The following is a 22,364-nucleotide window of genomic DNA, read 5'->3' on the forward strand; positions in this document are numbered from 1 at the left end:
CCATGAACAAATTTTGACAATGCTTTCGGACCAGACTCTGGGACGCGGGAAAATTGGAAAGGTCTGAAACAGGTGAAGATGGTCAAGGCGTAAATCTGGGTTTCCGGCATATCCATATATTTCCATTCTTTCCCTGTGCTTCTCGCGGTAGTAATTATTGACTAACGGTGCAGACCTGAGACAAGTGCTCACCGAGACACTTGGACCAGTGGCCTTTCTACTCGTTCACTCTAATTAGGTCCTTACTCACTTTTGACCTTTGGTCTTTGCTTTGACATTCCGAATTGTTCTGGTGCGAGTTGGTAGGTCGTCACTTCCTCTTCGACTGGGTGACGGCTCTTCATCATCTTCTGTTTTCGGCTGTCTCGCCAGCGCGTTTCCCGGGCCCAAAGTTTCCACAGGCAATTTTGCTTTCACAGGACTTGCAGCCTCTGCCTTGACTTTCTCAATCGGTTCTTCCTCGAGTTTCTTGAAGAACATTTCCTCCACCATCATTCGTCCTTCGATCTCTTTCTCGGTCTCTTCACCCTCTTTTCTCGGCGGCTTTTCCTCCGTTCCGTCACCTGCAACCTGCTCATCGAGTCTCAATTTTGTCAGGCCCATCGCGTGAATTTGTTCTTCCACAGTCCCTCGAGACACCAACCTGACCACCTCGACTTCCTTTTCTTGCCCAATCCGATGCGCCCGGTTCTCAGCTTGGATGTCGTCCTGAGGATTGAAACCGCTATCAAAGACGATCACTTTGTTTGCCTTTGCAAGATTGATGCCCGCTCCACCAGCTTTGGTACTGAGCATGAATACAGGGGTGTGATTGTCATCGGCCGAAAATTCATCGATCAAATCTTGTCGTTCAGAGACCTTGGTGTTGCCGTCAAGTCGGAAATAGTCTATAGCTTCGCGTTCGAGGACCAGTTCGAGAATATCAAGAACCAGGACGAATTGGCTGAAGATCAATGTTCTATGCCCCCCTGATATGAACTTGCGTAACAGGTCGACCATCTTTTGGACCTTCCCACTGGCCAACCACTCACGATTGTTGAGAGTAAATCGCTCTAGCTGCGAGTGCTGATCGCACAAGGTATGGATTTCCATATCTGAGTAAGCTTCCAGTTCCGTCACAATCAAATCGGGGTTTGAGTCCCGCCACATGTCTACCTTCAGACACTGCCGGGCAATAGCCGGCAGAATTGCATCAGGGTAGAATCGACGAAAGAGGAGAGGATGGATCGAAGCCAATCTCAGTCTCATGAGGATATTGGTTGACTCATTGGTGACATTTTCTCCCTTTTCTCTTCTTTCCCGGATGCTGTACGCTTTATCAAGCCAGGACTGATAAATCTCCGATTGCTCCGGAGTCAAGTCGCAGAGCTCCACTCGCCGCTCTTTCTTGGGCAATTCTTTCAGGACCTGAATCTTTTTGCGTCTTAAGATGAAAGGCGTAAGCATGCTTCTTGCTCTTTTGATTCTCTCTGCAGAGAGTAACGCCTCATGGTTACTGTCCATGGCCCTGACATTATGGGTGAATATACTGCTCAGCGCCTCGGCTTTCTCCTTGAAGAAGGATGGCATGAGAAAGCCCAGGAGACTAATCAGTTCCTTCAAATTATTTTGCAACGGTGTCCCCGTGAGCAATAAGCGAAAGTCGGACTGAATCTTCACCAGTTTACGCGCGACTTGAGAATCGGCGTTCTTCAACATGTGTCCTTCGTCGTACACGGTGCAGTCGAATCCAAAATTCCTCAGCCAGGGAGAATCTTCTTTGCCTTTGGCGATGGTATAAGTTGTAACAATGACATTGAGATTGACCCGGATTTCTTCGAGATTCTCCCTCAGTATCGCCCGCTCGGGAGGGTTGGACGCATAATATGGTTCGACGGTCAATGCTGGGCAAAAGCGCTTGAACTCCTTCAGCCAATTCTCGAGAGTCGCCGCCGGTACGACAACAAGATGCGGTCCTTTGTGACCCTGCTCGAAAAGGTGGGCTAAGAATGCAATGACCTGGCATGTCTTTCCCAAGCCCATGTCATCCGCCAAGATGCAGCTTAATCCTTTCCGGTACAGTAGATTGAGCCAGTTCACCCCGACAACTTGATAGTCTTTCATCTGTATATCCTTGGACATGATGGATGGCTGGCCGATGAATCTCTTTGATCCAGGTGTCTTGATGGCCGGGTCACGATCCTCGTCGCTTACTGGCGTGCCCATTCCAGACTCGTGACTTGTTCGCTGAGTCTCTGGTAGGGAAACGATGTTCGTCTCCCCGTCTTGCGCGCCGTATAGGTTGATACCCCAATTCTTCATCTCCGCGGCTAAGGGTTTGGCCAGGTTCTCACATTTATTGACAAGATAATCCACTGCTTCGTAACTTTGGAGCATTGCCTCAACCTTCTCGCAGACTCTCTCGCCTATTGGAGTGGTTTTCCTCTTTCCCCTGACAGGCTTGAGGTTTGGATCCTGAATTTTTTCGACAGCTTTTAGGGTCGCAAAAGGGCGCTGGGAGACAATATGTTCCGCGAGGTCGCGGTTGATTGAAGTCATATCTATCAAGTCGGCAGCCGAGCAAGTATTGAATAGATCAAGTAAGCGCGCTCGGAAGGTGGTGTTGGAATGATCGTCTGAACTAGCTGCCCGCTCATCTGCGTCGGAGTCATCTAATTGAATGGCTGGAACAGCCTCGCGCACCGGTTTGGTAACCACATGCTCTAGCAGCGGGGAGGAAGAATGTTTGCGTCCACGCACAAGTGTCCTCTTTTTCTGAGGCGGGGGGATGTCGAAAACATCAATTGCCTTGGGAGGTTTCTTGATATTCTGGGCCGAGCTCCATTTCTCCGCAATGGACTTCTGGGGCGCCTTGGCTTGCTGTCTGGCCGTATTCGTCGGAGGGCTTGCTGCGAGTTTTCGAGCCGCGGGAGTGGGCATTAATTCATCTTCTGACCCTATCAAATCGATTGCTTTCCTGTTGCCGTCTTGCCGTTTCTCACTCGTCTGGAGAAGTTCGTTAATTGCGTCGTCGTAGTTTCCTCTCTTATTTAGGAGCATTTCGTAACATTCTCGTACTGATACCAGACTAAGCATCGATGTCATGCGCCGGACCTTCTGTCTCATGTTGTAATCGCTGATATCATCCAATTCCATCTCTGGCGGGCTTTTCTGAGTCGAGACTGATAACGCACGGGATGGCGCAGTTTGTCGGGGGCGCTTCGAGACATTGCCATAGGCATTCGCATTGACGTCGGCAGACCGTTTGGTTGCACGAGACCCAGCGGACAAGTTTGAATTTGGCAAACCTCGAAACATAGATCTTGCAGTGATTTCCATAAACCGGTTCCGTCCGTTGGTATATGCCTGAGGCGATTCGGGTATCTTTTCTGTAGATTGAGTCTTCCGTACAAATGTTGAGGTCTTGATGTCATTTGTTCGAATACTTAATCCCTCACTATCTGAAGAGCCTCCTTGATATGTTGGTCCTTCGTCGTCACTGTCAATTGTAATGGGTTCGGGACGCGGCTGAAAGGGCACATATGGTCTTCTGAATGTCGTTCCTGCGGGTGCCATAGCACTGGCAAGAATGCTTGTCGGTTTCCGGTTCGTCATCATCGCCGTCGCGGGCGACGAGGCGGCGACTTGAACAACTCCTGTTTTAGGAGGAGACGAGGGCATATCAGGGGAGGATCGATCAATGATCTGAGTTGGCTGCGTTTGTCGACTCGTGTTCCCATTTTGACCGAGATAGTTTCGTCGGTCTGGTAGTGGCAAGGTCGCCATCGTCTCCATTTCAGAATCGTCAGCATCGCTCATGCCGGGTCGTCGAAGAGGGAGGGTCTCGACTGTTTCATGAGGGTGCTTGTAGGCAGGATTAAACAGTTCATCATCGGACTGTGACAAAGAATCGTAGGGGGCCATTTCAATGAAGATTCGTGTGATTCAACAGGGGGACTGGGGAAAGGCCTATTAGTACTATAATGACATTATGAAAGGAAGAAAAAACTTGTCACCAGCAGTCCGGAGCAGTGGTCCAACTCGAGTGCTCGCCTGCGAGACTCCTGAAAAGGTAAAGAAGTTCTACACCTCTACAAAAAAAAAAAAAAAAAAAGAAAAAATTCTAAGGGCCCCTCGATCTGAAGTGGAAAAGCGCAATCAGAGAAACCGAATTTCACGCGTAGCGCGTCATGCTAAGACATCAATACGGGTGGGGCTCACAATCAGTTAAACTACACCATCTTTACAGCAAAGGGAGAGATATAGTGTGTAGATTTCCGGTGTGTCATATGTCTATGATCAAGAAGGGTTTGAGTCTTTGAAGGAGAAGAGAATGGAATTCTCCTCCGTATCCAGGATGCTGCACAACATTCATCCTCTGCCAATAGTGTTCGAGTCGAATGTGAGCCCATTGCATTCCTTTCACCATGTCTTCATGGTGAATGCATCTTTCTTTGCGGGCGGAACCTTCTTGGGGAGAGGCCGACAATTTACCCTGCGACTGTGGCATCGATCATACAAGCAACAGCCCAATGCCGAAGGTGAGAAGTTTCTGGTGTACAAGACCGTAATGTCTGGCAATTCCACCCGTTTTACATAACGAACACTGCCACAGTCTTTGCTTTGGCAGTGCTGAATCTTTCGAGGATTGACCCTTGAACATTCTGATCACGGGACATCCTTCATTTATCTTCCGTCTTTTCCGGAGCCTTCTTCCTGCTTGCAAGAATCTCATCGATAACACCTAGCTCGAGGGCCTCTTCGGCACTGAGAAAATAATCTCGTTCCATCATCTTCTCAATCTCTTCAACGGACATCTTCTTCTTGCCAGCGAGATGTCTCTCGTAGATCTTGTTCAACTGCGTTCGGATTCGGAGAATCTCCTTTGCATGAATCGCAATGTCTGCTGCTGTGCCATAATGCCCGCCGCTAGGTTGATGTAACATGATACTCGAATGTGGAAGACAATATCGTTTCCCGGGTGCACCTCCCGCTAATAGTAGACTGCCCATGGATGCTGCTTGTCCGAGAACAAGTGTGGACACTTCAGGCACAATGTAATTCATACAGTCATATATTGACAAGCCCGCCGTCACCGAGCCACCGGGAGAATTGATGTACATGGAAATCGGTCGATCGCTCTCGGATTCAAGGTAGAGGAGTGATGCAGTGACAGTAGCTGCCATTCGGTCATCGACTTCTCCATAGACCGTGACAATTCGTTCTTTCAGCAATCGACTGAAAAGGTCTGTCGTGTGATGCGCGCCAGCGATGTTCTCGGTCACAAATGGGACGGGAAGCCAGCTCGACGTAGTTGGGACCGACCTCGAATATTCTCGCCGGTGCCGGGTACCATTCTGCAGACTTGCGCCGCATACTCTGGTAGACAGACACGCCGACAGCTGAGGTGCTGCTCGGAGTAGATGGCGCATCTTCGGGGGTGGACAACGAGGGGCAGTATCGCGTCAAGAAGAGAATTCTAGGATTAAAATCTTGCGCGTTGCTCGAGGCTGAACAACGTGTTACGGTGGAGTATATTACGGGAGAGGCGCCGCATTTTCCCGGCCTCCGCTCTACCGTGCTCTATCGATAAGGGGAAATATTAACAAGAGGTGAATGGGTGCGATTTGACAATGTACCCGTCTACAATGGACAAGAAAATTGACCGCTCGAAGGCATTTTCAGGTAAAAGAAATTAGCGGAGCCCTCGATATGCTGCGAGAAGTGTAAGAATCGGAACCAGAACCAGGAAACATTGGCTCACGTTCACAGCAAACCTCGAAACGCTCGCACTGCCCGCATTGTGAAGGCGCGAGAGCCTCAACACGTAGAGTCACGAAAACGAGTCCTCCTGCTGCATGGAACAAAATGCCCTCAACCGGTCAATTCTGTGTTGAAAACTGTCCACACTCTGACCAAACCCGACTCGGTCCTGCTGAACAAGAAGAACGACAACATCCATCCTTTCGAAAATGCAGAATCGTTAGAATTTCTGGCGGGGAAAAATGAATGCGGTGTGGTCGTGTTTGGGACTCATTCAAAGAAGAGACCGAACAATGTCACAATTTTGCGCATATATGATGGAAAGCTGCTTGATATGGTGGAGCTGCTTCTCCTTGTACCCACAGATCCACCACCGAAGAACCAGCAAATACAAATTGGGGTGGGAATGAAGCCTCTCATCTTGTTTTCGGGGTCTCAATGGAACGACACGTCGTCCTCTGCACAGGCTACACTGTACCAGACTCTCAAGTCAATAATGTTGGATCTTTTCCAGGGTGAAGAAATATCCTCGATTGACGTGGCCGGGTTACAATACATCCTCATGATCGCTGCCGGAGAGAGTTCGAGTCCTTCTGGAGATATCAACGACCCTTCCAACAAACCCGTCCTACATCTCAGGTGGTACCGAATCCGAACATTGAGGTCGAATAATGCGAAAATACCCCGGGTGGAGCTCGATCCCATCGGCCCCAACTTCGATTTCCGAGTCGGCCGCTACCGAGATGCAGACCCAGCAGTGATGAGAGAGGCTTTGAAACATAATCGCAGACCAAACGAAGCACGGACCAAGAAGAACATCGAGACGGATTTGGTTGGTGATAAGATTGGTCGTGTCCATCTCGGAAAGCAAGATCTCTCAAGTCTACAAACGCGGAAAATGAAGGGACTGAAGAGGGGACGGGACGAGCTTGAGGATGAGGGGAAAGAGATTGGTGGTATTGACGAAGATGTTGTTAGTGAAGACGAAGACATGGTTGACGGTGGAATGGACGTGGACGATGATATGTCCGAGGGTAGAAGCAGTGGAGGTGGAAGCGGCGATGAGATCAGTATTGGTGACGAGGAGGAGGATGAGGAGATGGGCGAGGACAGTGAGGAAAATGAAAACCCAAAACGACGACGAATCTCTTGAAGGACATTGCACCTTGATCGAGATTGTGCCGCATATGAACACACTGGATGAGACTACGGAAGGCACTTGCAAGAAAGGCTTCGAACAAGAAGAGGCTCATTTCCCAACATTGAGGTCAATTGCCACCCATGGAGCTCAGATCGGGCAAGTTCAAGCAATGCTAGGGAAGAGATAAAGAACAGGACTTCAGGTGTGAAAGCTTGATGTCACATGATCGCGAAGGTTGGCAAGTCAGGCGTACGAGAACGAGAATGAGAGAGAAAGGAACAGTGTAGTGTCCTGCCAGAGAATAGACGAGGAATACAAGCAGCCGAGGCAGAAGCGGCGTTGCTGGTATTTTCCCGATGCCGGTAAAAACGCCCCTCTTCCCCTTCACATGCACCGATGATGTCGATATCCGTTCAAGGTCCTTTGCTCGTCGCCGAGGATTCAACCCTGCGTTTCTCTGTCTCTTCTTCTCGCCGTCCATCGACATTACAATCGTTGACCAGGACCCAAAAGGGCACATGCCGGCTTCGCGTTTTCCCTCCATACCTGTGACGTGAGCCCGTGTCACGATCTCATTCCCTTTCTCATCCTCAACCTCAACCTTCTCCCAGTCTGCGTTCTGGCCACACCCTGACGACATCCCTCTTCTTCAGAACCGCGCACCCATACAAGTCGCAAACAATTTCTCCTTGCTTGAAAACATTGTTCGTCTGTCCCATTGAAGAAGATGGACGTCCTTAAAGTATCCTTCCTCATCGCCTCGTACTAATTGAATCTCTACTGACAAATGCTTAGGAAACAGTAGAATCAATCATCCTCAACCCGGATCTTGCCCCTCTTCTCGCCATCCTCAAAGCCGCCCGAAATGGCGCTGTCTACGGGGCCAAAGTTCGGTTCCCTCATGCGTTGGTCATGGTCTTCTTATTTCGATCCGGGACCTTTCGAGAAAAGATCCGCCTTGTGTTAAAAGCTACCCGACAACACGCGCGAAATCTTGCAACCTTTGCAACCATTTACAAGTCCTCCATGCTGGTATTAAGATTACTCAACCCAGTGAACCCGGGAAAAGAGGGACCATATGATTCTTTCTTCGCCGGATTGTTGGGAGGATACACCGTTTTTGGCCGATCACACAGCAGGTAAGATTCACTGTCATGACCCACTTATATTCAGGAGTTAAGGCACACAGTGTGAGCCAGCAAATCGTCATTTATGTCTTTGCTCGAGTAATACTGGCATTGGCCAAACTCAGCATCGAACCTCCTAGTGCTACTAGTTCAACGCCGACACCCACGTTATGGACACAAAGGTTATCGCCCGGCGTGAGAGCAAAAATTCAAGATAATGCCTGGCCGGTTTTTGCCAGTTTGAGTTGGGCTTTTATCATGTACATCTTCCGATGGCAACCAGAAAGCATTCAACCTAGTTTGAGGAGCAGCATGAAATACATGTACGTTTCTCCAACGCTCAATCACAAGAGACGCTCTAACTGACGGCCCAGATATGTCAATTCGGATTACTGGGACTCTTTCAAGAATTTCCTCATCCACAATACTTAGAACAGGACATCACGAATCAGACGAAATGCGTATCAGATGGCGTTTACGGTATACAGGATGTAATGGTGGATGGTATGCGCAAAATGTTTGTATCGGTTTTAGATGCCGTCCAGAATCTTCATTTGGATGTGGACTAGTACCACGGCCGTGGTTTGCATGGGCTGGGTTAAAGATATATTCCTACAAGGGAAGCCCTTTGGGACCCTTTTGTAGTGGTTGCTAACTTGCCAGATTTCGCAATTGCTCGCGAGTTGATTTTGTTGGAATCCGAGGAGAAAATGGACAGCCAGATTGAATTGGTACACACCAATACAGCGTCGGTTGAGGAAACTGAGGTGGAATGGGCAAACATTCCATGAGTGCGATCTAGCTCAAAACGGGTATCTTTCAAGACCGGGCACCTTCGCTTCTCCCTCCCACCCCTTCTTCCATCACCATTTTTTGAAGACGCTATCAATGCTACCGATTACCAACTCAACCTCATTGGAAAGAGATTGCCAATCACGGACGAAAACTCAACGATTCAAGAGATCCTGATACTATCTATATCCATCGTCGAAACCCGTCCAGATTCGTCCCCGTCTCTCTGCAAACCCAACATCTCCTGCTCTTCTCACGTTGAGCTAGTTTCCAACTTAGAGTCTGACCGATGAGATCTGTTTCTCTCATTACAGCTTGCAATCGGGCGACTAACGCATTCTGAACCGCGGTGTCGAGTTACCCAAGCCAACTTGACTACCGCCGACTTATACCATTCACGTCACACACTTGCTCGCTTTCGGACATCTAACAATTCTCCAGTCTCGACCAAGTTGGCAATCTCCTGTCTTTGGATCTCGAGCAATTCTTGCTCCGACGTTGCTCGTGGCCATGTTCCTCCTTGATACAGCAGCCCTACTGTTTTGACCACGCTCCGAATGGCCTGCGGTCTACCATCCCCCAACCTTCCTTTGGTGTCAGTTACTAATAGAAAACCTTTTCCGGAGTCCACGCCAAAGTTGAGGGAAATTTCGGACACTACCATGCCTCTTGTAGCGAGTACCCTCGAGTTCACCATTGTTGTCACGACCCCGAGAGAAATGGGGATCTGCCAATGATTCTCTTCCCAGTTGAATGCGTCACTTACTTCTTGCAACCGGAACGCCGCGCTAAGGACTCAAACCAACATCCAGGAATTGGCCTTTTGGCCCAACTGGACCACACATTTAACCCTCTCAGTCCAAGATCGACTTCCGCACCAGCCAACACGCAACTTCTCGCCAACTCCCCAGCGAAACGTCTCAACTTGACGGTAACTTAATCATAAGAAAAAAAGAGGTAGCCGCAGGTGAGCCGTTGCCTGAAGTCTGGCTTTATGGTTTGGGAAGTATAGCTGGGCATATCGCAGTCATCGTCCCAGTCAAGGCACTGAACCTGAATTTAGTCGCGCTGACTTCTCCAGTGGTGTGCGTTCTTCCCTTGATGACCACTGGGGTATTTCGCAGTCTAGCGTTGGCCATCGGGTTCATTTTTTCGAACGTGATGGTACCGAAAAAGATGGTCGACCGGATTGGGAAGCGTCATTATTTTAACCCCGCGGATCTACGTTTTACAGTCCTTTTAGAGGAAGTTTTATTGTCTAGAGCGCCATATTAGCAATCCTCGATATAAGATTGTGACACCGTTGTTGGTTTTGGAAAGATCCATTACTGGACCAGCGTTATACATTTGACAACCGGCTCGGGGCATGTACGCGCAACACAGCGAAGCAAAATACCTTGAGAATCATACTGGGGCTCCTCAGGAATACACAAACCAGCCATCAGCTATATCATTCTTGATCCTATCGATTCCACCTGAGGCCATATGACACATGCGGTCATTCCGATTTATCAACATGCTTTATCTCCAGACCGTGCACCTCCCTGTCACCCCCTACCAAGACCTTGTCCATAAACCACTCACTCCTTTCCCTCATACTCTTTGGGATCCATCCAGACCGCCTCCCAAATATGCCCGTCCAAATCCGCAAACGACCTCCCATACATCCACCCATACTCCTGGGGCTTCCTAATATCGACCTTCGCACCCCCTTTTTCGGCTTTGCCTACAAACTCATCCAGCATCTCCCTTGACTTCATCGACAAACAAATTAGGACCTCAGTGTTGGCTTTGGTGTCCGCAATCTTTCGGTCGTCCGGCAGGAACTCTTTAAAGCGTGGCTCAGTCAGGAGCATCACTTTAATCGGAGAGACGTGAGCGGCTTTTGGGTCTGCGTCGAAGTCTTGGGGAATCGACACCATGGCGGCCCGATCGTCGGAGAAGGTTTTGTTCTGCACGAAGCCCAGACTCGTGTAGAAGGCGATGGACGCTGAGAGGTCCAACACGGGCAGGTTGAGGAAGATGGTTTGAGTATATTGGCCTGACATGTTTATTGAATGTCGGCGAGAAGTGTGAAGTTGGAACCACCGGGTAGATTGATGGGTATCGGCTATGTAGAGGGACTGGAACAGCTTTAGATATTGGTGCTGTGGGTAGTCTCAGGCCAAGCTTGTCGGGTTCTATTTGGTGCAGCGAAGTGTTGAGATGATATTTGAAGTATTAGACAGTAAGTTACGCAGGTAGTAGACTTGGATGGGCTTCTGTTTCTCCCTGACTGTCTGAATGAATTGACCGAGGAACCAAGCGGCCTTTAAATACTCCACTCCTCTTCTATCCCTTTTCCTTATAACCCCCCAAGAGTGATCGATTGATCGGCGCAACTTTCCCAGCGACGTATTCCATCATCCGAAACAAAACATCATTTTTGTCCCCCCCCCCTTCCCAAAAACTCTGTCATTCGCCCAGACAGAGCATTCATCAGTGCTATACCCCCGTGTTGCCTGAAGTTTCTGAAGTTCCTTTTTACCCCGCCGATAATCTAGGCGAATATGAGGTGTGGTGCCTGGCGCCCAGCCTTGGAGAGGAAGGCTGCAGGCACGGCAGTGGCATGGAGGCGGAGGGAGATTCGTCCGACTCCCGGTTGACTCTTTGGGGCATTCATCTTGTGCTGGCTTGCACAGTGAATCGTCGTGATGGCCCACCCTGAGCATTGATTATTAAGTCAAGAAATATTATTTTGTGTATAGATATATTTGTATGTATGAGCGAGCCCCGCAGGGTTCCCCCTTCGTCCTTTCCTTCTGAGACATGAGGAAATATAAACTCGAATATCTTTTGCCGCCCCCTCCCTTGCACAGGTGCTCTTCAGCTTCATCCACTGAACCCCGCCATGGAAGCGAATAAAATTTGTGCGTTGACCTGACCCGAACCCAATGCTCGTCGAGTGAACCAAATGAAGGTCCATCACTTTCCGAACCGAACAACCCTTATGCATCTGGTCCGAACCCATTGATTGAACCATAGGATCTCCTTCTCTTTCGCGGAAGTGGGAAAGAATGAAAAAAAAAAAAAAGAAAAAGAAAAAGAAAAAAATAGGTGATGCTGTTCCCGCCGATGGCATACCATGAAGTCATCCGTCCATTCCAGACCCAGGAGTCCTGTATTTGCACGGACAGCATCGTCTACACAAACACACCAGAGTCCCAGGCACTATAGTCCTGACCGACAGAACCGAATCCCACGCCGTTTCCGTCCCAGCCGTACAATCCCATACCACCAGCGGCGTCGAAGAAATATCCTGCGTTACAACCTTCGGTACCCGTGTCCGGAGAGGAGGTATATGGCATCAACAGCGGAGTGGGAATCGAGTCTCGGACGTAATTTGGTTGATTGGCCAGGCCCGAGTACCGCGTCTGTGTTTGCGTCTGTGTCTGTGTCTGAATCTGGGACGGAAGCCGAGACTCCTGGTATTGGGAGGTACAGATCGGGGAGGTTGTGGGCGTGGGAATTGGCGTGGTGAACAACTCTTCGCTAAACCCGGGTGAGTCCCATGTGCTGTGGCCGCACGAGTCGAAGGAGCCGCTTCGTGCTCCAGAGCTTGACGGTTGCGAGGCTGCCTGCATCATGAACGCGGACGGGAAAGATTCATCTGTGTCAAAAGGCGATAGGTCTGGTGCAATGGTCCGGGGGCCGGTTCTTGATGTCGTTGTCGAGACGGGTGACCGTATTGATTCAGGGGCTTCAGAGCCTTTTCGCGTCATGGGTCTCAGTGGTTTCTTGACTTTGGGTATGGGGCGCACAGTTTTGGGATTTAAAGGTGAGATCGGTTCGCATTTGACGGCGGAGGGATCGGGATTTGGGTCGATATCGTCTTCGCTCTCTACCACACCCAGCCGTTCCAGAATGCAATGAACACTAGGACTTCCATTGACTTCTTCGACGGGGGGGCCTTCCCATTGTTGGCCGTTGAGAAGACGCGAGTAGAGCTCCAATATGCCGGCTGTGAGAGCGGCGTGATGTTGGAGAAGAAGATCAGTGTATCTTTTAATCCTTGTTATTAGCAAGAACACCCCGGATATGGCGTATGACGATTTGTCATACCTTTGAGATGCGTTGACCGATTCAGGTTTCCGTCGTACCTTATACGAGCAAAGCGCCTTGTCGAGGTTGCATCTTTTACAAGGCCTCTCGCCGTCACACTATGACCAGGAAGGAAAAGTTTGTCAGTCTTGGGATTCTCCAATATTTGGATGCTGTGGAAAGACGCGAGTTGTTGAGCATGGAGGAGTGACTTTACCTTTGCTTTCTTGACTCGACATCTCTCACACGCCCGTGAAACCCGGGGACGAGTTCGTGGATGCTCCTGTTCACTGTGCATGTTGAAAGGCATGAAGACGACCGACGTAAACGGTAATGGTATAGGGAGTTCGCCGGGGATATGTTGGGCGACGAAAAGGATGTGGGATCTTCCGCCAAACAATTCCAAAATGTGTTACATCTCTTCCACCCTCAAGGCAGTATTCATCAACGAAGAAAAGAAAATGATGCCCAAAATAAAAAACAAACAGGAAATATCTAGATCTTATTCAAAGGGACATTCATTTTGGGTATCCCGACACCACGGCCATTTTCTGGTCACGAGCCGCCCATTCAGAGAGATCAAAAAGTCATCGAAGGACATCGCCGAACGGTTTGCTAGGCATTGTTGGCGCTAGCTTTTGTGATTATGAGTTTTTATGCATTTTACGGAGACGTAAAAACCTTTGCTACGAATGTTTCGTGCTGCGGTAGAGCTGCGTCCCCGGTTCAAAGTTGTTGGTATGATCAACTCGGGAGAACAGGGATATGACGAGGACTTCAAGAGACCTACCGTGCGAATCAGGAACTCTTGGACAATGCTAGATTAAGCAGAGTGCATTCGGGTCCCCGTATGTAGAATGGATCGAATTTGAACCGGTTAGCGGCGGTCATCGCTTGCCCTTCCTCCTTGGAACCATGGCAGTGGAGAAAAGTCTATGCATCAATCATCTTATGTGACTTTGCCCTATACCAATTCCGGGCTTGGATCATGTTGAAGAGAACAGTTAGGGCTGATTTTGACGAAGATGAGCAATGACGGCGAGTGGGTGGGGTTGCTCACATCCGTGTTCGGACAAGGGGTGGAAGATTATTCGCGATGGGATTGGAAGTCAGTGTGTCTTCGGAGGGGACCGTGGAAGAAAGTTCACGGAAAAGGCGAAAAAAGGTGGAATGATCATCATGCGATCTCGTATCAAACGCTACTGGCCTGATATCAGTTTCATCTCTTGTAAATGGGCTATCTCTTGTACCCAAGTTGTCCTTAGAGAATACGTTCACATCATTTGTAGATTGGTGGAAGAGCATGTGGATGATGAAGTTTGCTTTCGGCGAAGAAGCGCGATGCGGACAGTGGCAAAAACTCGGGTGGGCCTCGGTGGATTGAGTGGCGTTTGAGAGCGAAGGTCAAGACATGACCATGGGCAGCCTGTTTGACTGGCCTATGGCCGGCAAAGTGATTCCATAGACAGCGTTCAAAACGGATAAAACGGTGCGAAGGTCACGAAAGTTGAAGATTGCAGTTTTCCGAGGCATAACAGATCGATAAAGTTCTGTAGAGTGAACAAAATTCCAACTTTGGTGGATTATCAAAGCTTCACGGGATCTCGGGCCGGGGACGAATTCTCACTGCTGCCAACTGACTTGCAGCCCCAACCCCGGATCCAAATATCATGTAATCAGTCCCTCTTGCTCGAGTCTCGAATATTCTCCGCTTGTAGTTGAGCTATTCCCTCAAGCCGAGATTTGCCCAGGCTCAGGTGCTGTTCCAGAACGGAGTCGGAAAGCTGGGCAAGTGGAAAAAAAAAATTCCTGTCCCTCCCACTCCATCAGCTACCGATCTTGATTGGACTGAGATGGCACTTCTTGACCAGACCGCTGAGGGAGGGCGGGGATGATAGAATGCCATCCGCACGTCAATTCATCCACCCAGTTATTGCTCAACTTGTCCGAGTGGAACCGTCAAGGCGTGAGACATGGGGGTTTCGCCATCCAATTCTGCTGGAACCGTTCCGCTGGGCCCTTGTCCCCGGATGACGTCGGTGTCGACTGCCTGTTTAACTAGTTTAAGGCGATGGCATGTGACCTGAAAAATCCGCCACATAGTGATTGATATGATTGGATTATTCCCTACGCCCGTACAGGCCGTTCGGCCCATTGGAAACCAGCTCTACCACGTGATCGTCTATCCTGTGGTCTCCAATCCCTTCCTTGGCTTGGCCTTCGAATTCCCGGCTTCTCGACACGGGCTGTCGCCACCTTTTCTACTTAGACTGAGATCTTTCCCAGAAGCTCTCAACAACATTTTGATCGATAACTACTTTCTCAAAGGCAGCGGTTGATTAAACCTGCAGGCCGTCGGCTGCTGGTACAGAATGGGCAGGTTTTCCGGTGCGCCGGCTCGTCTATTGGGTACACGACTATAGAATCACGTGATGTTAGGGGCCCGTGCCGCGGCTGGCACTTCAAGCCTGATTGAACATCCAACATGCGTCTCTTTCGTCCATGTGGACTGTTCTGGCTATGGCTCAGATTTCAGCAGTCACAAGAGTCTTCGATCAGACATAGCGGGTGAAGATTCACAAGCCTCTTTCCATCCACGCTACCAACAGAACTTCGACCTCAAACCCCATCCCAAGTGCAATGGCGAATATGACTCTTTCAAACAGCCTGCCTCACACGGCCCCTGGTAGATAGCCAACAATTCACCACAAGCAATCAAATACCTTTCAGCGATGCACAATATCGTGTTCCCATCCGTCTCTTATATGCTCGACGGGTCTCCCGATCAACGGTCACACAATGCGCCTCTTGGAATTTGACCGTGGTGGTGAGCTACGCATATCGAAGGATTCTCTCGCATACGTGGGGAGCGGATGAGGATGAGGTCACATTCAACGATCTATACAGTGGATCTGGCAAGAACAAGGCTGGTTATACAAAGATTCAATTTTGTGGGCAACAAGCCAGGAAAAATGGCCTCCAATATTTCTGGGTGGACACCTGCTGCATCAATAAAGCAAACTTGACGGAGCTCGCCGAAGCTATTACCTCAATGTTTCGCTGGTACCGCGACGCCGCAAAATGCTACGTGTACCTGTCCGATGTGTCGGTTTACAACAACGATCATAGCCACCCGCCTCAGCAGTGGCCATGGGAGTCGGCGTTCCGGAAAAGCAGGTGGTTCACACGAGGCTGGACGCTCCAAGAACTCCTTGCTCCGAAATCAGTCGAATTCTTTTCGCGCGAAGGAGAGCGCCTCGGAGATCGAAATCTACTCGAGCAGGTGATTCACGAGATTACAGATATTCCTATATCGGCTCTCCGCGGCACTCCTATGTCTCATTTCAGCGATGATGAGAAGATACGATGGGCAGCGAAACGTCACACCAAAAAGATAGAAGACAAAGCGTACTGTCTGCTTGGGATCTTTGGTGTTTTTATGTCTCTGAGGTATGGTGAGGGAGACAACGCATTCTCTCGGCTTGAGAAGAAGATCAATAGGTCTGCTAGATGTAAGTGCCTTGCTCGTCACAGCTTTCGTTCTGCTTGCAAGATCCTTCCCCCTGATCTTGATCGGCGATACCATCAATTCCATCACCATATCCCTCCTCATTTCGTCTCTAGAATACCATGATATTCCTGACCCGAATATGACATAGCAATGGTGGCTTACTATATCCAGATGAATTGACCGAGCCTGTATGGTATATACCCTTTGATCCAATGTCGGGATTTGTCGGCCGCAAAGACGAGCTGAAGCACGTCAAGCAGAAAATCTTTAAAACCAGTGGCCGTCGAATTGTTTCCGTCCTCGGCTTGGGGGGTGTGGGCAAAAGTCGATTGGTCCTGGAGCTTGCCTACCAGATCCGGTCGGACTATCCGCAGTATTCCATCTTCTGGATTCAGGCTGCAGGCCAGCTGACCTTTGAGAAGGACATGCTCGAGATTGGAAAGAGGCTCAGAATCCCAGGCATCGAAGATGAGAAAGCCGATGTCAAAACCCTCGTTAAGCAGCGGCTTAGCAACCCTTCTGAGGGAAAGTGGATCCTGATCCTCGACAACGCCGATGACGAGTCATTATGGGGGAAGCACTCGGACATGAGCCAGCAGACAGTCTCACTCGCGAACTATTTACCGAGGACGGCGAACGGTGCTATCCTGGTCACCACTCGCACGAGACAAGTGGCATCTGGTCTTGCCGGAAAAGAAGTGATTGAATTGAAAGCCATGACCGAAGACGAAGCCGTTGAAATGTTTACGGAGAGATTGGAAGCAACAACTCTAGCAGCGGACCGTGCCATACTGTTGACCCTGGCGAACAAGCTAGCGTGTCTGCCACTGGCTATTGTTCAGGCCGCCTCGTTTACAAATATGACCCAACAGCCGGTGCAGACCTATCTTGAGCTGCTGGACGAGCCGGAAATCGACGTTATTAAGCTTCTCAGCGAGGACTTCGGAGACCCGTCACGGTATCCCGAAGCCAAGAATCCGATTGCCACCACCTGGTTCATCTCGTTTGAGTACATCCGCCAGCACCATCCGCTCGCGGCGAGGTTTCTTTCGTGCATGGCATGCTTTCACGAAACGAATATCCCGGCGTCGCTACTACCAGAAGCAAGCTCAAAGATGGACATTGTTAAGGCTATTTCCGTCTTGACGGGATATTCCTTTATCACAAAGCGGACAGCCAGCGGCGACATCAAACATTTGAAGGAGTTGTACGACATGCATCGACTCGTACAGCTAGCTGCTCGGAATTGGTTGAAGATGGAAGGATCGTTTCCTACTTGGATTAAAGCCTGCATCACACGGACGGCGCAGATCTTTCCGACGCGAGAATATAGGAATAAAGGAACATGGACAGCGTATCTTCCGCACGCCCAGCGTCTTTGCGAAGGCCGTGACGTTGAAGATCTTCCTGAGCGGTACGAATTGCTCGAAAAGATGGGCCTATGTTTCGTCATCGATGGGAAGTACGGTGATGCCGTGAGATCGCATTCTGCTGTTGTCCAGTGGAGGCAGTATACGTTCGGTGCATCAGAACTGCCGACGCTACGGGCTTATAGTTATCTCGGTGAGGCATTAATTTGGAAGGGCAATTGGTCTGCAGCGGAATGGTACCTTCAACAGGCTCTCAACGGACAGAGGGAAACGCTGGGCCAAGAGCATCCCTCTACGCTGACCAGCATGGCCAACCTGGCATCGACGTTTCGGAATCAAGGCCGTTGGAAGGAGGCCGAAGAGCTGTTGGTGCAAGTGATGGAGACGAGTTCGAGGGTGCTTGGGACGGAGCATCTCTCTACGCTGACCAGCGTGGCCAACCTGGCATTGACGTTTCGGAATCAAGGCCGTTGGAAGGAGGCCGAAGAGCTGCAAGTGCGGGTGATGAAGACCAGTTCGAGGGTGCTTGGGACGGAGCACATCTCTACGCTGACCAGCATGGGCAACCTGGCATCGACATTTCGGAATCAAGGCCGTTGGAAGGAGGCGGAGGAGCTGGACGTGCACGTGGTGGAGACGAGTTCGAGGGTGCTTGGGACGGAGCATCCCGACGCACTGATCAGCATGGGCAACCTGGCATCGACGTTTCGGAATCAGGGCCGTTGGAAGGAGGCGGAGGAGTTGGACGTGCAAGTGATGGAGACTAGGTCGAGGGTACTTGGGGCGGAGCATCCCTCTACACTGACCAGCATGGGCAACCTGGCATCGACATTTCGAGGTCAGAGCCGTTTGAAGGAGGCGGAGGAGCTGGACGTGCAAGTGATGGAGACGAGATCGAGGGTGCTTGGAGGGGAGCATCCTGACACGCTGACCAGCATGAACAATCTCGCATTCACCATTCAAACGCACGGGAGGAACGTGGAAGCTATGAAACTCATGGAGAAGTGTGTGCAACTTCGGATTCAGGTCCTTGGTGCTCACCATCCTTACACTCTTTCCTCTGCCGCAGCACTGGCTAAATGGAAAGGTGTCAATTGATAGCAATGTTTAGTAGTTTTATCGGCGCTTGTTTTGGGAACTGATATAATTATGAGTTCTAAGGTTGGGGGACTATTATTTGCAGCATATGCTGAAAGGTAAGGAGGGCTCTTTGAGCACATGCATGCAATATACTGTAAGACTAGATGCTGCGATGTTGATCGAACGATAAGGCACGACTCGTTTCTTTGAGGCTCTTTGCTCGCCTTATTGGTGGGTTAGTCCTGGTTTACCCTCACTTTTTTGCAACACAGAATACTATTGTGGCTTCCCTCTACGCGAATCCACTCATCCAAGAGTAATCTTGATTCAAACTGTTCAGGGCGATCAAGCTAGCCCCGTCCAGAAAACTTTGGACCACACCCGCCACTCTAATCCAACACCTAGGTGATCCTGAGCTTACCTGGATGCTGACATCCTAAAAAGGATATGGCCTTGGCTAAATGCGGATGCTGTCCAAGGTCAGATCGATTCAGCCTGGTGATCACCATGCTTCTTGGGTACGATGATTCAGACATTGTACGAACACGCCCTTTGTCTGCGCGCTCCGGAGCTCACCCTAGGTAAATGACGCCGGCAGAATGAGCTCCCAAAAGCTCTGAATTACCAGTTGACTTTCCATCGAACCGGATCTTGAATTTACCGCTTACGACATGGCCTAGATGATCTCTGGATTGGAAGTCATACTACTGAAGCCCGGCACCTTATAGCTACGCCCACTCCTTCCCTCTACCACGACGGACGACATGCAATTGCCGCACAGGGGTGGCACGTGTGAATCGCCAAAATTTGTATCAAAGATAGTATGGTGTGCGAAAGTTCTCAGAGGCGCCTTTGGGGCTCACTGGAACAGAAAAGTTATGCATAAATACATGAGAAGAATCGCATCTCATGAGAGGAAACACTCGATGGCATTCCAAAATGTCCAAACGCTGCATAAGATCCACCAGAGGGGCTGAAGCCTGTAATCCGGGGTATTCCAGGGTCATCGAAATGTCGCGGCAGGTCAGCGCCGTACGCCGAAATCAAACCCATTCACCGATCGGGGAATCCATTCGCCAATCCTCATGGAGATTCCATCGTCAATTCCTTCGCAATCTGATCCGCCCAAGCGTCAATCTCATCCCAGTCTCGCATGTCTCCAAATCTTCCACCAATGCAGCTGTATAGTCCCCGAACCGGTGAGGGTATGGTGGATCCATCATCTTTTCCGGCAAACAAACGATGGCCTCGGAGCTTTGGTACCTTCCTCGTCACGGCTTCCTCGATGGACTTCCGGTCTCTCTTCACAGCCATCTCTCGCATCCAGCTTGGAACACCTGCAGGGGCCATACTCACACTGAACGCCCACATGGGTCTCATTTGAAGTCCCATGGCTTCAATGTCGAGAAATCTCTGGGCGTCCAGGAGCCACTTTTGTGAATGAACTGCACTGCCCAGGATCACGGCATTATAATTTTCGACACTGTAGACGTGGTCAACGGGTCGGCAGTCGACGGCAAAGCCATTAGCATGGAGGCGTGAGGCAATCCGTTCAGCAACACCTCTTGTTGAACCACGAGAAGTGGCGTAGGTGATCAAGATCGGCATTGAGGTAAGTCGTCCACTTTTGGATATCAGTGCTCTGGCTCGATCTTCATAATCGGTCCGTACCTTCGGTTGGATTGTGCTGTTGTCTCCCGCTCTCACGAAAGCCTAAGAGGCTGGAGGAGGTTGATGGTATTGGAGGCTTGAGGAAATGTTAATTGTGTCTGTGGCTAAACTTGCGTCGTACATTCTATTGATGTGATACATCAATAATGAACCAGTTTCAGAAAACGCCTCGGTGACGAGGGAAACAAGCGAACAAGCGAGGGTTGAAAAAAGTCAAGGATCATTGTATTCGTCCCGTTTAATCATCTTCGTCAAGCTTGTCCTCGCTCTTACTCATGACCAGTCCGCCCGCTTTCCCACCAATGACGGGATATTGCCACACCGGCGACAGCACTTTTCGTGTTTCCTAAGCTCATCATTTGACTTGGGGGCGGCACACGGAAACAAGTGTTCATCAAGAGAACTCGTCAACCAGTGTCGGTACCCGACCACAGAAATTGTTCCGAGGCCCGACCAGTCATGTCCCCGGGAATCCGGGCATCCGGGAGGCTTTGGAGCTCCATTTAAATTGCACACGAAAGAAGTTGGTCGCATCCTGAAATATGTGTCGATCTTCGATCCCCGTGCTTCCCTAAGCGGTGATTCGGTGGCGGGAGGATAGAGAAACCGAAGAACATCTTATCGAGGATTTTGAGGATGAAAAGTGAGACTGTTTGATAGGCTGGCAACCTCCCTTTCTGGTGGCCCTATCCCGGCCACATCCGGATGATATCAGTAAGTAGTATGCCATTCGAACGCAAGGCTTGCGATATTTCCTGATCGAGGGGTGACACGCGGCATTAGTTTTAAAAGACGGGATTGACGTGCTACGAGAGAGCATGTCCTTGCGCTCTTCGGGGACCGAGGCAAAAAATCTCTCACGGAGAAAAGGGCGGCGTCACGTGGTTATGTCCATGTGGGAAATCTTCGGATCTTGGCTACTCGGCGGCGGTCTTTCTTTTTCTCAGAACCTTCTACGCATAATGTACCACGAGGATTTCGGGAGTTACTTCTGGGAAGCCCTGTCGCCACTGCTTTGGAAGTCGAAGCGCCCGATACCCACTGTGATATCCTGTTCGTCTTTCTGCTTGCCAATACGTGAATAACCCGGACATTTTCGACCCTGTCACCGCTGAGAGACAAATGCCAGCCTCTCTGCCGAAGGTCGAGACCCTTATCGGCTGTTTGGACCAAGAGTGGACGATAAAACTTGTCCGAAGTCATACTGACAAGGGTAACTGAGGAGATGCAGGATTTTCAAATAGAGATCTGGAATCACCGAGTCCCTACGGTTTGGAATGTCCCTGGGTTCACTCTCCCAGGATATCTTATTCCTTATGTACAAGTGTCGTCATTTCTGCTCGCTTCATTGTAAGCGAGCAGACGAGAAGTCCCCCCGTATGGACAATCTCAATGTCATCATATCACGTCGTGCTGCAAAGACACTCCTGAACGCCCCCTTACCAACTTGATTAACGCCATTCGCCCCCCCCCCTTTTCTCATTTTCATACATTCTCCTGCGGCACTGCAGTTCCACTTTGACCCACTATATCACAGAGCAAAGAACTCTGTCAGATCGGCATCATCATCCTGACCAAGACCAAAAATCAGCATCAGAATCAATGCTTCGAATTGTACCCGCTCTGGTGACCTCGCCCTGTTTTATTGAGCGGAATTAAAAATCGCATCTATCAATCCACGGGACAGGTTGAAAGGGGCGTGGGGACGGGTATGAAGAAATATTGCTTACCCAGCAATATATCAGGAAAGCGACCCCTGATGTCAACACCCCGAGTGCCCCGTAACTCGTCGCGTCGCGCACCAACATAGGGAAAATTGTGGCGTTGGGGTGGTGAGATGCTGCTGTTGC

General features: G+C 50.0%; 8 protein-coding genes across 8 annotated transcripts; 3 read left to right on the top strand and 5 right to left on the bottom strand.

Annotated features, from left to right (window-relative positions):
* Window positions 1-246: 246 nt before the first annotated feature.
* On the bottom strand, window positions 247-3,903 carry Z518_08847 (uncharacterized protein; the record flags this gene model as incomplete). Its single annotated transcript, XM_013414586.1, has 1 exon — window positions 247-3,903. The coding sequence occupies one exon, from the start codon at window positions 3,901-3,903 to the stop codon at window positions 247-249; it is 3,657 nt and encodes a 1,218-aa protein (XP_013270040.1).
* A 758-nt stretch (window positions 3,904-4,661) lies between these two features.
* On the bottom strand, window positions 4,662-5,411 carry Z518_08848 (ATP-dependent Clp endopeptidase, proteolytic subunit ClpP; the record flags this gene model as incomplete). The annotated part of the gene is made up of 1 exon (XM_013414587.1): window positions 4,662-5,411. The coding sequence occupies one exon, from the start codon at window positions 5,409-5,411 to the stop codon at window positions 4,662-4,664; it is 750 nt and encodes a 249-aa protein (XP_013270041.1).
* Window positions 5,412-5,691: 280 nt separating this feature from the next.
* On the top strand, window positions 5,692-6,895 carry Z518_08849 (uncharacterized protein; the record flags this gene model as incomplete). The annotated part of the gene is made up of 2 exons (XM_013414588.1): window positions 5,692-5,705; window positions 5,752-6,895. The coding sequence occupies 2 exons, from the start codon at window positions 5,692-5,694 to the stop codon at window positions 6,893-6,895; spliced, it is 1,158 nt and encodes a 385-aa protein (XP_013270042.1).
* Window positions 6,896-7,610: 715 nt separating this feature from the next.
* On the top strand, window positions 7,611-8,442 carry Z518_08850 (uncharacterized protein; the record flags this gene model as incomplete). The annotated part of the gene is made up of 4 exons (XM_013414589.1): window positions 7,611-7,625; window positions 7,679-8,022; window positions 8,073-8,333; window positions 8,385-8,442. The coding sequence occupies 4 exons, from the start codon at window positions 7,611-7,613 to the stop codon at window positions 8,440-8,442; spliced, it is 678 nt and encodes a 225-aa protein (XP_013270043.1).
* A 1,940-nt stretch (window positions 8,443-10,382) lies between these two features.
* On the bottom strand, window positions 10,383-10,850 carry Z518_08851 (uncharacterized protein; the record flags this gene model as incomplete). The annotated part of the gene is made up of 1 exon (XM_013414590.1): window positions 10,383-10,850. The coding sequence occupies one exon, from the start codon at window positions 10,848-10,850 to the stop codon at window positions 10,383-10,385; it is 468 nt and encodes a 155-aa protein (XP_013270044.1).
* Window positions 10,851-11,984: 1,134 nt separating this feature from the next.
* Z518_08852 (uncharacterized protein) lies at window positions 11,985-13,180 on the bottom strand (the record flags this gene model as incomplete). The annotated part of the gene is made up of 3 exons (XM_013414591.1): window positions 11,985-12,843; window positions 12,904-13,001; window positions 13,100-13,180. 3 exons carry the CDS (start codon window positions 13,178-13,180, stop codon window positions 11,985-11,987), a joined length of 1,038 nt encoding a protein of 345 aa, XP_013270045.1.
* A 2,134-nt stretch (window positions 13,181-15,314) lies between these two features.
* Z518_08853 (uncharacterized protein) lies at window positions 15,315-18,861 on the top strand (the record flags this gene model as incomplete). Its single annotated transcript, XM_013414592.1, has 3 exons — window positions 15,315-15,568; window positions 15,613-16,394; window positions 16,565-18,861. 3 exons carry the CDS (start codon window positions 15,315-15,317, stop codon window positions 18,859-18,861), a joined length of 3,333 nt encoding a protein of 1,110 aa, XP_013270046.1.
* A 1,065-nt stretch (window positions 18,862-19,926) lies between these two features.
* Window positions 19,927-20,451, bottom strand: Z518_08854 (uncharacterized protein; the record flags this gene model as incomplete). The annotated part of the gene is made up of 1 exon (XM_013414593.1): window positions 19,927-20,451. The coding sequence occupies one exon, from the start codon at window positions 20,449-20,451 to the stop codon at window positions 19,927-19,929; it is 525 nt and encodes a 174-aa protein (XP_013270047.1).
* Window positions 20,452-22,364: the final 1,913 nt, after the last annotated feature.

This window comes from Rhinocladiella mackenziei (genome assembly GCF_000835555.1).
Source record: "Rhinocladiella mackenziei CBS 650.93 unplaced genomic scaffold supercont1.6, whole genome shotgun sequence".
In the NCBI taxonomy this organism is placed as follows: domain Eukaryota; kingdom Fungi; phylum Ascomycota; class Eurotiomycetes; order Chaetothyriales; family Herpotrichiellaceae; genus Rhinocladiella; species Rhinocladiella mackenziei.